The 14,015-nt window shown below is 40.9% G+C and overlaps 1 protein-coding gene across 30 annotated transcripts in view; it reads right to left on the bottom strand.

The window, feature by feature from the left end:
• RBBP8 (RB binding protein 8, endonuclease) overlaps positions 1 to 14,015 on the bottom strand; it is a 114,691-nt gene that overhangs the window by 85,091 nt on the left and 15,585 nt on the right. For 8 of the 30 annotated variants that reach the window (XM_054671888.2, XM_054671894.2, XM_001153774.6 and 5 more), the window contains exons 1-2: positions 7,249 to 7,752; positions 3,832 to 4,038 (exon numbers count right to left, since the gene is read on the bottom strand). In XM_054671888.2, the coding sequence (XP_054527863.2) occupies positions 3,832 to 3,940 (109 nt within the window). In that variant the 5' untranslated portion in view covers positions 3,941 to 4,038; positions 7,249 to 7,752. Of the gene's footprint in view, positions 1 to 3,831; positions 4,039 to 6,736; positions 7,210 to 7,248; positions 7,753 to 11,316; positions 11,372 to 14,015 lie in introns of those variants that run through there. The other 22 variants (XM_054671893.2, XM_063795557.1, XM_054671890.2 and 19 more) reach the window with 13 other exon arrangements.

Below are 14,015 nucleotides of genomic sequence, written 5' to 3'. Positions count from 1 at the left end.
TGCATGCCTGTAGTCCTAGCCACTCTGAAGGTGGAAGCAGAAGGATTGCCTGCACCCTGGAATTTGAGGCTACGGCGAACCATGATTGTGCCACTGCACTCAAGCCTGGGCAATGAGGCAAGACCTCATCTCTAAAAATTAGTAATTAAAAATTAAAAAATCTTAAAAAGAAATATAGACCGGGCGCGGTGGCTCACGCCTGTAATCCCAGCACTTTGGGAGGCTGAGGCATGCGGATCACGAGGTCGGGAGATCGACACCATCCTGGCTAACACAGTGAAACCCCGTCTCTACTAAAAATACAAAAAATTAGCCGGGCGTGGTGGTGGGTGCTTGTAGTCCCAGCTAGTCAGGAGGCTGAGGCAGGAGAACGGCATGAATCCAGGAGGTGGAGCTTGCAGTGAGCCGAGATCGCGCCACTGCACTCCAGCCTGGGCGACAGAGCAAGACTCTGTCTCAAAAAAAAAAAAAAAAAAAGAAATATAGAAGACACTAATAGAAAGGTATCCAGTGTTCACGGACTACAAAACAATATTGTTAAGATGTCAATACTATACAAAGCAATCTACAGATTCAATGCATTACCTATCAAAATCCCAAATCCCAAAATCCCAACATTTTTTGCAGAAATAGAGAAATCTGTCCTAAAGTCAAGGCAAGATGACAATCTCTTCAGCATAGCACATACCATTTTACATAATTTGGATCTATGTACATTTCTAGCATCATATCCTATCCACCTCCCCCAAAACTCCAATCTCCCATTCCATTTCCTCTTAGAACTAAACCTAACTATCCATAGTTCCTTGAATAAAATCAAGCTCTTATCTGCAAACTTTTGCATGTGCTATTCTCTCTACTCAGAAAATTCCCTCCCCTTCCACCATCTTCCTTGCCTGGCTAATTAGACTTAATCAATTATCAAGCCTGGTCTGACATAAACCATGCACAAACCCACTTCCCCATGCAACCACACACACCCTCAGTTCTTCCTTCATGTTTTCAGATAATAACATAGTATACTGCATTAAAATTCTAGACTAGAAATTCCCTTAAAGCTAGCACTATATAGGATTTATTCTTATTCACAAGGTCTGGCACATAGTAAGTGCCCAAAAAACATTTCTTGAACATTTCTTTGTGTCTCCATGAACACTGGGGCTTGAAAGAATACTTTCGGGGTTGTTCATATTTCAAAACTCATTAATTAATAAGGGTATCACCAGAAATTTTGCAAGAAACTAAACTTACCATGGGAAAGTTCTTTTTTTTTCTGAGACGGAGTTTCGCTCTTGTTGCCCAGGGTGGAGTGCAATAGTGTGATCTCAGCTCACTGCAACCTCCGCCTCCTGGGTTCAAACGATTCTCCTGGGTTCAAGCGATTCTCCTGCCTCAGCCTTCCTGAGTAGCGGGGATTACAGGTGCGCACCACCACACCCGGCTAATTTTGTATTTTTAGTAGAGACAGGGTTTCTCTATGTTGGTCAGGCTGGTCTCGAACTCCTGACCTCAGGTGATCCGCCCACCTTGGTCTCCCAAAGCACTGGGATTACAGGCGTGAGCCACCGTGCCCAGCCTACCATAAGAAAGTTCTAATACAGACCCACATACTACACTTTAGATTCAGGTTGATTATGTTTTAATAGTACTCCAGTGTAATGATACAGCTATAAAGCACTGCAATATTAAACTTATAATAGGTAATCAAGAAACAAATGTAATATGAAGCATTTCTCATACATAGGGACATAGGGAAAGTTACAGAATTAAAGTATATTAAAATTTAATATTAAAACCTTGAGCTTAGCTTCATATGGTGTATCTTTTAACACAAATAATATTTACTCATCTCAACCACAATTGCTTAATCCTCTATAAACTCCTTGCACTTCATAAAAACCTTTTAACTGTTATTTCACTGTATTGTAATTATCTGTTTACATGACTCTACTAAGACTGCAGGCTGTCTGAAGGTAAGTGGCCATTCACTTTTGTATTTCAGTGCTACGGGTTTGTCAAATGACTTTATGTAGTATTTTTATGTCTATATCCTGCAAAGAATTTTATAGAAGAAAATTAAATTTAGAGGTTAGGTAATTAGGCTAAGATCACAGAGCAAGTGGGTAAATGAAATCAGAATTCAAATGCAGGTCTTCAGTCAACAAATTCTATACGTTTTCCACTATCTCATACATATTACCACAAGTAAATAACAGCAAGTTGTATACAAACTATGTTCTGTGGTTAAAAAGCACCAATTTGACCATAAAAATGAATCACAAAAACTGCAATTGTAAATGTCCTCTAAAAATGAGATCTGGCTGGGCGCAGCTCATGCCTGTAATAGCTCTTTGGGAGGCCAAGGCGGGAGATCACCTGAACTCAGGAGTTTGAGACCAGCCTGGGCAACATAGCGAAACCCTGACTCCACAAAAAATACAAAAACTAGCTAGGTGTTCTAAGGTGAAGGATAAGTTTAAAAAAAACAAAAACAAAAACAAACTAGCTGGGCATGGTGCGTGCGCCTGTAGTCCCAACTACTTGGGAGGATGAGGTGGGACAATCACTTGGGCCCGAGAGTTTGACACTATAGTGAGCCATGTTTGCACCACTGCACTCCAGCATGGGTGACAAAGCAAGACCCTGTCTCAAAAAGAAAAAGAAAAAAAGATCAGCTGGGCACAGCAGCTGACACCTGTAATCCTAGCACTTTGGGAGGCTGAGGCCAGTGGACTGCTTGAGCCCAGAAGCTCAAGACCAGCCTGGGCAACAAGGCAAAACTCTGTCTCTACAAAAAATACATAAAATTAGCTGGGCGTGGTGGTGCACACCTGTAGTCCCAGGTACCCAGGAGGCTAAGGTGGGAGGAACACCTGAGCCTGGGAGGTTAAAGCTGCAGTGAGCTGTGACCATACCACTGCACTCCAGCCTGGGCAATGGAGTGAGACCCTCTCTGAAAATTAATTAGTAAATAAATAAATACATGAATATATAAATAAATAAATAAATAATGAGATCTTTGGGCCAGGCGCAGTGGCTCACATCTGTAATCCCACCACTTTGGGAGGCAGAGACAGAAGGATCACTTGAGGCCAGGAGTTCAAGACCAGCCTGGGCAACATAGTGAAACCCTGACTCTACAAAAAATAAAAAATTAGCCAGGCATGGTAGCATGTGCCTATGGTCCCAACTACAGGAGGGAGGCTCACTTGAAAATGGGAGGTTGAAGCTGCAGTGACCCGTGATCACACCACTACACCCCAGCCTGGTGACACAGTGAGACCCTGTCTCAAAAAAAAAAAAAAAAGATATCTTTGAACTTAAAGATGGCCATTAAATGTACAAAATTCAACAGTGGACTGAATAAAAAAAAGTATATATACATCATGGAATACAATGAAGCCATAAAAAAGAACAAAATTATTTTCTTTGCAGCAACATGGATGCAGATGAAGCCATTACCCTGAGCAGAGAACAGAAATACTGCATGTTCTCATTTATAAGTGGGAGCTACACATTTAGTACACATGGACACAAAGAGGGGAACAACAGGTACTGGGACCTACATGAGGGTGGAGGGTCAGGGGGGTGGGAAGAGGGTGGGGATTGAAAAACTACCTATGGGGTACTACGCTCACTACCTGGGTGATGAAATCATTTGTACACCAAACCCCAGCAACATGCAATCTATCCATGTACCAAATCTGCACATGTACCCCCCGAATCTAAAAGCTGAAATAGAAATAATAAACAGGACTGTCATACGAAGGTATACAAAGCCACTACAGTCTCAACGAAATACTGCTGTAAGTATTTAAGAAAAGATTTTACCTTGTACTTCTCTATCATGACACTCTTTTAGTTTTGTCCAAAGGTCCTTAAAGTCACTAGATATATCTGCAGAGTTAGGGCTTCCACAGCTGCTTCCCGAGATGTTCATCTTGCTTAATATGCTCCACACTTCTACTTGCTTAATATTTTCTGACCTTTTCTGTTACATTATAGAGGTATCAAGTCGTCTTTGGACAGGTCAAATACCTGAAATGACAGATTGCAACATAAATGAACTTTGCATTTATCTTTATGTACTTTGAAATCAGGATGAAACACAAGCCCAGATATCCTCATTTACCATTTCCTTATTTACCTATAATCAATCATTTTTAGAATTTGGGAGGGGAAGGAAAGAATAAGGAAAGATGATAATGGTGAGAAAAGTTCTGATTTCAGTTATTTGGCTATATGAGGTAAATTTTCAGGCAAATTTTCTTATTTATCTTAGAGGAAGAAATTATCTCAATTATGTTAAACAGAAAGGATTCAGATATTGAGGGGTTTTTATCATTCATGGTCAGTATTAATTTACCACTATAAACTAATTTATTGTTTTGGCTGGGGGAGATGGCTCTTGCCTGTAATCCCAGCTCTTTGGGAGGCTGAGGTGGGCGGATCACTTGAGGCCAGGAGTTTGAGATCAGCCTGGCCACCATGGTGAAACCCCATCTTTACTAAAAATACAAAAATTTGCCAGGTGTGGTAGTGCGTGCCTGTGGTCCCAGCTACTCAGGAGGTTGAGGCAGGAGAATTGCCTGAAACTGGGAGGCGGAATTTGCAGTGAGCGGAGATCGTGCCACTGCATTCCAGCCTGAGCGACAGAGACCCTGTCTCAATTAAAAAAAAAAAAAAAAATTTTTTTTTAACTTTTGAATTGGTGCAACATACTGAGCCCAAAACTAAAAAATATTCTTAGTCTTGACTTAACAAGCATCCACATATATACACATATCTATATATATTTTATAAAAGAGACCGTTGACTGATGTATTAACACAGATGAGGATCTGTGTAACTTTCCAAAAACAAGAGAAGTCTGTAAGATTTAAACACAGCAAAGATCTATGAATACAGAAACATCTTAGAGTCATAAGACAATTAGGGTAATGTTACTTCATGCCTCTCTTAGAATAAAGGTGAATCATTAAGTTTATTACGTAGTCCTTGAAGAAACCAACAGGTTAAGAAGTTTGAATGGATTAGTAAATATTTTAATATGTGTTCTTAAAATGAAACCATTAATTAGCTACAACTTAAAAAGTAATAGTGATCAGCAAGTCTACTAAACCTCACATCTGGCTCCTTAGCCAAAGCAAACTGATTGTTTCCTGCTAACCATTTCTTGAGGTCTCTGACAAAGGGGCTCAAAGAGTAATTCTGAAGGGAGCAGGAGTATATGTGAAGCCACTTGGTGAACCGTAAAGAGCTACAAAAATAAACTATCAAGCTTTGCAAAAATTGTGATTAGACTTTTAAAAAATAATCAGCAGAAACTAAATATGAGCTGGATTTTAGATATTAGGAAATTATTAATTTTCTTGGGTATGATAATGATGAGGTTTTGTTTGTTTTTTTTAGAAAGGCCTTATCTGTTAAAGGGATATTTACTGAGATATTTACAGGTAAAGGGATATACTTTGCGATTTGCTTGAAAAAAAAAAAATCCAGCAAAAACAAACAAAAATGGATGTTGGGTGAAGAGATGAAACAAGGGTTGAACTTCAACAATTTCTGAAGCTGGGTGGGTGCGTATACAATGGGGTTCATAATTCCAGTATTTCTCTTGTGTACATTTGTTTCTATAAAAAAGTTTTTAAAAGTAGAATTAGGTGCACTGCATTAGTTTTGTTACCAAAGAGGTTTTTATTCCATCTTTAACTCTAACAGATAAACAAATGGGCCTATATATAATTGTGAATAAAAGTCACCATTTGTTTCCCACATACCAGAAACTGTAGAATATTAATATTAATATTTGTATTTATATATTATTTAATATATAATTATATATTATAGAATATTTATATTCTACCTAACCTTCAGAAAAACTCTGTAAGACAGCTACTATAATTTCATTTTAGAGTTGGGGGAAGAGGCGTAAGGCAGTAAATGTCCAAGGTCACACAGCTGGGACATGGCTATGTCAGGGATGGAAATTAAGTCATGAGACCAATAACTGTAAAATACCTCTCTGTAGCCCGCATGTTCTCAATCATAGGTGGGAACTGAACAATGAGAACACCTGGACACAGGAAGGGGAACCTCACACACCGGGGCCTGCCGTGGGGTGGGGGGAGGGATAGCATTAGGAGATATACCTAATGTAAATGACGAGTTAATGGGTGCAGCACACCAACATGGCACATGTATACATATGTAACAAACCTGCACGTCGTGCATATGTACCCTAGAACTTAAAGTATAAAAAATAATAATAAAATAAAGAAAGAAAAAATACCTCTCTGCAGCAAAAAGAAAAAAAAAGACATAAACGATTTCTATTAAGTCAACAGTTTAAAATGAAGGTTTAATTACTTTAATGATCGAAAAAGTATTAACATATTCGTTTAAAGCCAAGAGTGTAAAATAAGCATCCTTTACGTATCTATCTTCAAGTAAGTGATGTACAGTGCTTTAAAAACAAAACATAAAAACAAAACATTCAACTTGCAAATTCTGGCTCGCAAAATCCTTTCCACCTACCCGCATGCCCAGCACTTTTTGTTAGCATCTCTCTCTGCAATGAACCGTTATTCGAGGCACGACGACAATGTACATTTTTCAGTCTCTCAGAATGTCACGTCTTACCTCCCAAGTTGCAATCTGGGCTCAAAGGCCTGTAATTGTTTAAGACATTTGTGTGTATTCTTTAGTATAAAACCACTACACTGCAGGTGCTCACCAAAATACTCGCTGCCACACCACAGGTATTCTCACACGGGTAAGGCGAGGCACATTTCGTCACACAGGGGACTTGAACAAACTGCACGGGACATTTCAGGGGTCCTCTTATGGGCGGAGCAGAGCAGCGGGGCAAAGGCTTTCCAGCCAGGTCCCTTCTCCATCCATTTCTCCCCAGGTGCCCGCGCCGGTTCCGCGTGCGGGTCTGGCCAAAAAACCTCCCAAACGCGCGCGCGAGCCGCAGTCGGCGCATGCGCGGGGCGGGCTTGGCGGCGAAAGGCGCTTCCTCAGCCCGCGCGGGAGACCCAGAAGTAGTACTGAGTTAGCGCTCGTCCTCTCGCCGGTCCACCACCACCGAGTGAAGCCCGGGCCCGGCCTATTTCATCAGACACAACCCCAGAGCCGGGAGCCACCCCTACCCCGGGAGCCCTTCGCCAAGCGCGCAGCTCCAGACCAGAAGCAGTCGCTCCGACCCAGAGCTCCGGGTGGGGTAAAGAGATTGCTTTTACTCACCGCCTCCGAGATTGCCTCGGGATTCGCGAAAGCCCCCGAAGGGAAGCGAGCACTTTCTGAGGCTGTGAAGGGACGGCTGCTCGCTTTTCTCTTTCGCCCTTTTCCCTCACCAGAGTGCCAAATCCTCGGTGGGAAAGCCGACCTCTCCGGACAGCCCGCGCTTTAAGGCTGGGGGTTGCCGGCCGGGCTCGGAGGCGGCCGGACCCGCCCCGCCCGGGAGCCCGCGCGACGTCACGCGGGAGTTCCACTTGCGTCACGCCCCTTCCTCCAGCTGCCCAGCGCGGCGGCGCACTTCGTGCCGTAGCTGAGGAGCGGGCTCTTCAGTGCGGCCCATCCCGGAGGGCGATGGTTGGGGAGGGGAGCGCTACCTCGGAGCTGCCGGGAGTTACCCGAAGAGTCTGGCGACCGCCACAGCATTTCTGAGATGCGCTGGGGAAAGCTCAAGCCGTTCTGTTGGGGGAGCATCAAGCCCTTGCGGTTCTGTGAAAGTTATCTATACACTGTGTCTAGCTTAAGCATTTTGGAGGGACGCATGTATAGAGTGACCTGTACCGAATGAAGAGTTAAAATTAACTGATGGGGGGTATGGACGCGGATCCGTCTAACATAGTTTTCGGCCTTGTCGCTGTTATCTGCAGTTTAGTGATGTGACCTGACAGGGTTGGGCGGTAATGCCATAGATCAAAACGATCTGTATTTTGCTGAGGTTAAACGGGAAGTTTCTGGCAAATTTGAAACGAGAAGGAATCTCCTTCAGCATTATTTATTGGGACAACATGCTGTTAGATAATTTTTTTTAAAAAGTCAATTTTTCTTGTGGCTGTTCGTTTGAGATTCAAACCGATAGTAGGTATTCCTATTTCTCCTGATTTCTCAAAGAATCGTTTTTAGACCACTAGAAATTCTACAAATGAACAAAATAGACTAGAATCAAATATCTTTTAAACCAGTCCAGTACTTTTGTGTAATTATTCTAAGACCTGGGAAGGGATAATATTAACAGGCTTTAAAAGTTTAGTACTTAGAAATCATAAATACAAAGTGGAAAGGTAATTTTTCCACCTGTCCCACATCTTAAGGGATGAATAAATATAACTTAAAAAGTTAGTATACAGAAGAGGGGTGCTAAACCTTCTATTAGCCTGTTACAGCAACTATCATTCACTTCCCCATTTTATAAGACTTAACTCCACACTTTTAAAAGAAAATGGATGAAATTTTGACTGTGTAATTTTTAACGCAAGATAGGAAACATAATTGACAGAGTGAAGCTTTTATGTTTATGACAGAAATAACCTGTAATAAATTTGTCATTTAACAGAGTATTGAGAGAGCAGTGTGCTGTGGTCTGTACTGTGGTCCAAAGAAAACCTGAGCAGAATGACCCAACCTGTTCCTATGGCCTCTGCCTGTGTCTCACTCTCTAATCCATTTATGCAAGTCAGAAACCAAAGAGCCATCCTTGACACTTTATTCATCCCTAACTTCCATATCCAAGCCATCACGCAGTCCAATTTTACTTACTAAACATCTAAATCCATCCCCTTCTCTCCATCACTACCTCCATAATCCAAGATACTGTTATTTCTTACCTAGTCTACTGCTAGGCTCCTTTCCACATCCACGCTACCAACCACCCCTCCTAAATCTTTGTTTTCACTGGTGTTCAGAAAAAAATTTGAACATCTATTCTCCATATATATATTTAATTTTAAATTACATACATGTACTGTTGAAAAATGGTACATGATCTAATGAAGTTACAGGCTCTGAAGTCAGACATCTGGGTTTAAATCCTGCTCTAATACTTCCTTACTTAGTGACTTTGGACTGACTGCTTAAGCTCGCTGTCCCATTTTACCTACCTGTAAATTGAGGATAATAATAGTACCAACCTCACAGGGTATTAAGATTAAATGAATATATGTAAACTGCTTAGTATTCAGGTATATACTATGTGCCCAAAAGCTAGCCATAATTAGTATTTCTTAGCTAATATGATTATAATCCATTTTAAAAGCATTTTTAAAGGATAAAAAATAGAATAAAAATACATCTTCCCTCCTCCACCTTAAATTGTGTCTACTTTGAGACCACTTCTCTATACTGCAGCTACTGTGATCTTGAAAAGTAAATCTGTTAATGTCACTATGCTACTTAAACCCTTTCAGTGGCTTCCAGTTACTCTGTGAAGGAAGCCCCTTTGAATTGCCTCTGCTACCTCTTTGGCTTTATTTCCAGACATTTTCTGTCCTTTGGTCTCACTAGACTTTTGATGTCTCCTAGGCCATTGCATGCTATTGTCTCTGCCTGGAGTTCTCCACCAAACCTACCCCCACTCTTTGCCCCAGCCATCTACTAATCATGTTTTTATCTTATTTCAATAGTCTCTTCTACTAGATCCTCCTACAGTACCATGTAACCTCCCCATCTTACAGTTTTTATTGTTTTAGTTATTTAATTAATTCTGTCTCCCTGCTGGACTGTAAATTTCTTGAGATAAAAAACCATGTCTTGGGCCAGACTTTGGGTGGCTGAGGCAAGAGGATCACTTGAGGCCAGGAGTTCAAGATGAGCTTGGGCAACATAGTGAAATCTTGTCTCCTATTCTAAAAATCAAACCAAAATAGCTGGACACAGTGGTTCGTGCCTCTAGTTCTAGTTACTGTGGAGGCTGAGGTGGGAGGATTGCTTGAACCCAGGAGTTCAAGGCTGCAGTGAGCTATGATTGTGCCACTGTACTCCAGCCTAGGTGACAGAGCGAGAGACCCTGTCTTAAAATTAAAAAAATAAAAAATAAAAAAGGTTTGTTCACCCTTTTATCTCCGGGAACTAGCCCAGTGTCTGCCACCAAATCAATATTCTATGAATGAATGAAATGGGCATTCCCTGGTGGATCCCATTTCTATGTAAATGGAAACCTTTGGGTACATTCAAAATTCTTAGATTTTTAAATGAGATTTTATATGGCCACTTTAACAATGGAAATGGCAGGCATCCTCATAGATAGGTTCTAAAGCTTTAAGAACCACATGGAATAAATTTTGAGGTTCCAAAGATCTGCTGAAAAAACATCTTTAACAGAGAAGCAGTTATTTTGAACTCTTCATAATACTGGGTTTCTCATATGCTGTGGCTTAGAACAGTACTTCCCAAACTTTTTCAATTTCAGCATGCTTAGAAAATGAACACTTGTGTTATATATTGTAATGAAAAGATGAGGCTGCTTCCATCCAGTGGCAACAGAAGTTGAGACTAGTCACCTCAGGCCCAGTGCTGCCACCTTTAGGGCTAGGTTTTTAATGTCCCAGCACACCTATTGGAGGCCCCTGGCTAGAATGCTGAATTTAAATAAACTAGTGAAATAGTTAAAATGGTAAGTTTACGTTATGTATATCTAGGCACCAATTTAAAATAAATTGTGTGATAGCAGTACAGACTCTAGGATTCTTAAAAGTAAAGTTTTGGAACTCATGTAGATTTAAAAGTCATCTAACTCAAGCCATTTACAAATGAAATCCTGTAGATTGTAGAATCTATGCTTAACTCCTGTAGCTGGGTAGTTGAGTGTTGTGAAGGGAAAATGACGTATCACGTTAGACTGATATCACTAAAGTCATATGGTTTCAAACTTCATGCAGGGCATCAGTTAATCCTTAAAATAGCCTTTGTTCAGCTCTTTTTATTTTCTCTGCTGTCTTCCAGACCTTTACTATTTTCAGTCCTCAAGCCTCTGAAGCTATTTTCACTCTAGGTGGACAACCTGGCCTCCTGATTAAACAAGACAATTGAGCTCCACAAGTGTTATCTTCCTAAACTTGCTTTTTTCTTTCTCAACCCTACGAATTAGGCAAAACCATTTGCAGTTAAAAATACAACCTGAGGCCAGATAGGGTGGCTCATATCTGTAACCTCAACGCTGTGGGAGGCCCGCGGGAGGCTCACTTGAGATTTGAGAAACTGCAGTATAGGCTGAATGACAGCCAGAACCTGTCTCTTAAAAACACCCACACACACCCACACACACACCCACCCTCCCCCCGCCCAAACAATCCAGTTGCTTCTCACCTTTGTGTCCACCCTGGTTCAAGCTACCATCAACCTCTTCTATGGCAATATCCTCCTTTTAAAAAAAATAAATAAATAATCTGTTATCCACTCTGTTCTCCATTACAGTATATTCTCCAACAGCAGTCTGAGAGGTTCTTTAAAATCTATCAGAAAATCACACTCCCTGCTTAAAGCTTTTCAGGGTCTTCCCATCACCCTAGAATAAAATCCAAACTCCTTTCCATGGTGTCAGGACGAGTCAGGCACTATATTCTGCTGATGATACCTCTTAAATATAATTTTGAATTAGTGCTTTCCTTTCCAACCTCACTTATTGCCCTAGTTTAGGCCCTGATGTTTCTTACCTAGGCAACAGGCTCCCTGCTTCCAGTCTTGTTCACCTTAATTCAGTCTCACAGCTGCCCAACATCTAAACCTTTGCTTAAAACTCTTCAAAAGACTGTTGCCAGACTGGTGCGGTAGCTTACGCCTATAATCCCTGCACTTTGGGAGGCTGAGGTGGGTGGATCACTTGAGGTCGGGAGTTTGAGACCAGCTTGGCCAACATGGTGAAACCCTGTTTCTACTAAAAATACAAAAATTAGATGGGCATGGTGGCAGGCACCTGTAATCCCAGCTACTCGGGAGGCTGAGGGAAGTGAATCACTTGAACCCAGGAGGCGGAGGTTGTGGTGAGCCAAGATCACACCCCTGCACTCCAGCATGGGCGACAAAGCGAGACTGTGTCTCAAAAAAAAAAGAAAAAAAGGCTATTGCCTAAAGGTTAAAATTCAATTTCTTTAAAATGTCACACAAGCTCTTATCCTTGCACAGTCTCTGCTGCACCCCTTGCTCTTTCCCTCTTTCAACAGGAAACTGCTTTTATTCCTCTCCTTCCCTTGGCTGTTTCTTAGTCTTGGCTCATACAATGTTTTTCTCTTGGAATTACTTTCACCCCCATTTGTTACACTTCATCTTTCTTATTCTTTTAAGTCTCAGCTCAGGCACTACCTCTTTCAGGAGACTAACCTAACATCTCTCTTCATCCTTCCTTTCTATACCCTTTCACAAATGGCCTTCCTCATTCTCCCATGCCCTCAATATATGTCTTTATCATTGCACTTAACACCATTATATTGTAATTATTTTTGTGTTTTTAATCTTCAGCTAGGCTCCTTGATGTCAGACTGTGCTTTCTTTATTCTTCTGTTTTCCTACTTTCTTTTTTTTTTTTGGAGACAAAGTCTTACTCTGTCCCCCAGGCTGGAGTGCAGTGGCGCGATCTCAGCTTACGATAGCCTTCACCCTCCAGATTCAAGCAATCCTCACGCCTCAGTCTCCCGAGTAGCTGGGATTACAGGCACCTGCCTAGCTAATTATTGTGTCTTTAGTAGAGACGGAGTTTTGCCATGTTGGCCAGGCTAGTCTCAAACTCCTGACCTCAGGTGATCCACCCTCCTCGGCCTCCCAAAGTGCTGGGATTACAGGCATGAGCCACCATGCCCGGCCCTGTTTTCCTGCTTTTTTTTTTTTTTTTTTAACTTTTTGAGACAGAGTCTCACTCTGTTGCCCAGGCTGGAGTGCAGTGGCACAATCTCGACTCACTGTGACCTCTGCCTCCTGGGTTCTTTCCTACTTTTTACTAGAGTCTTAGCCCAGAACTATCCCACAGAGCCACATATATAATATTAAATTTTCTAAAAATTACATTTTAAGTAAAAATCAGGTGAAATTAACTTAATATATTTTATTTAACCCAGTTTATCTAAAATATTATTTAAACATGTAATCAATATAAAAATTAATGAGACTTTTTACATTCTTTTTCTTCATACTAAGTCTCTGAAATCTGTTACATATTTTACCTTTACAGCACATCTCAGTTTAGCCACATTATAAGTTCTCAAGTCTGCATGTGACTAGTGGCTACTGTATTGTACAGCGCAGGCCCAGCATATATAATATAATCAATGAGTGAACAAATGAGGTTGTGTGATTTACTTAAAGAAGCAGGATGGAACTGGGACATGGGTATCCAATTCTTCGTTTATTTCTGCTATTTGTGCTGGGCATTTCCCATCTCTCTCCTGTTCCCTGCATCATCCCATCCCCCACCCAGCATTAAGTGCCTGTGTCTCCAGGCATAAAATTAAAAAGTAAGTGATTAAATCCTTTATGATTATTTATCTAAAACTCTCTAGTATCTCTGACATGAACACACAATACTGGTAAACTGGGGTGAATTGTTATACCTGCAGTCATAACTATTTTAAGAACACAACAAAAGGCTGTTTGAGAGGTGAGGGAAAGAAACTTTAAGACAAAAGAAAAGTATCTTAACTGGCAACATTTGTGTTAACTTGAATGAACACTTGATTCAATTTTTTAAAGTTGTTTACAGTAATTAGTAAGTGTTGTTTGTGAGTGGGAGTATACATCAATCAGTGATCTTGCCTCAAGTGCCAAAATGTTTTGTTTATGATTTGAGTTGATGGTGCCAAGATTCCAGATTGAGAAGTTTTATAATTGTATAAAAATATATATTTAACATTGGTGGACGATGTCAGCATCACAGTTTTTATTTTGACAATATCCTAGGTGTTCATTTAAATGCTCATAATGGACATTAAAGAGTATACCTTGCTTTTTAATTAGAAAGATTAGTCTCGTGTAGCCTGGCCAATTTCCAATTTAGATAAGGAAGCTTTATTTTGATC

This window comes from Pan troglodytes, chromosome 17 (genome assembly GCF_028858775.2).
Source record: "Pan troglodytes isolate AG18354 chromosome 17, NHGRI_mPanTro3-v2.0_pri, whole genome shotgun sequence".
Taxonomy (NCBI): Eukaryota; Metazoa; Chordata; class Mammalia; order Primates; family Hominidae; genus Pan; species Pan troglodytes.
Note: the sequence above shows the minus strand (reverse complement) of the source record. Positions and strands in the feature narration are given on the sequence as shown.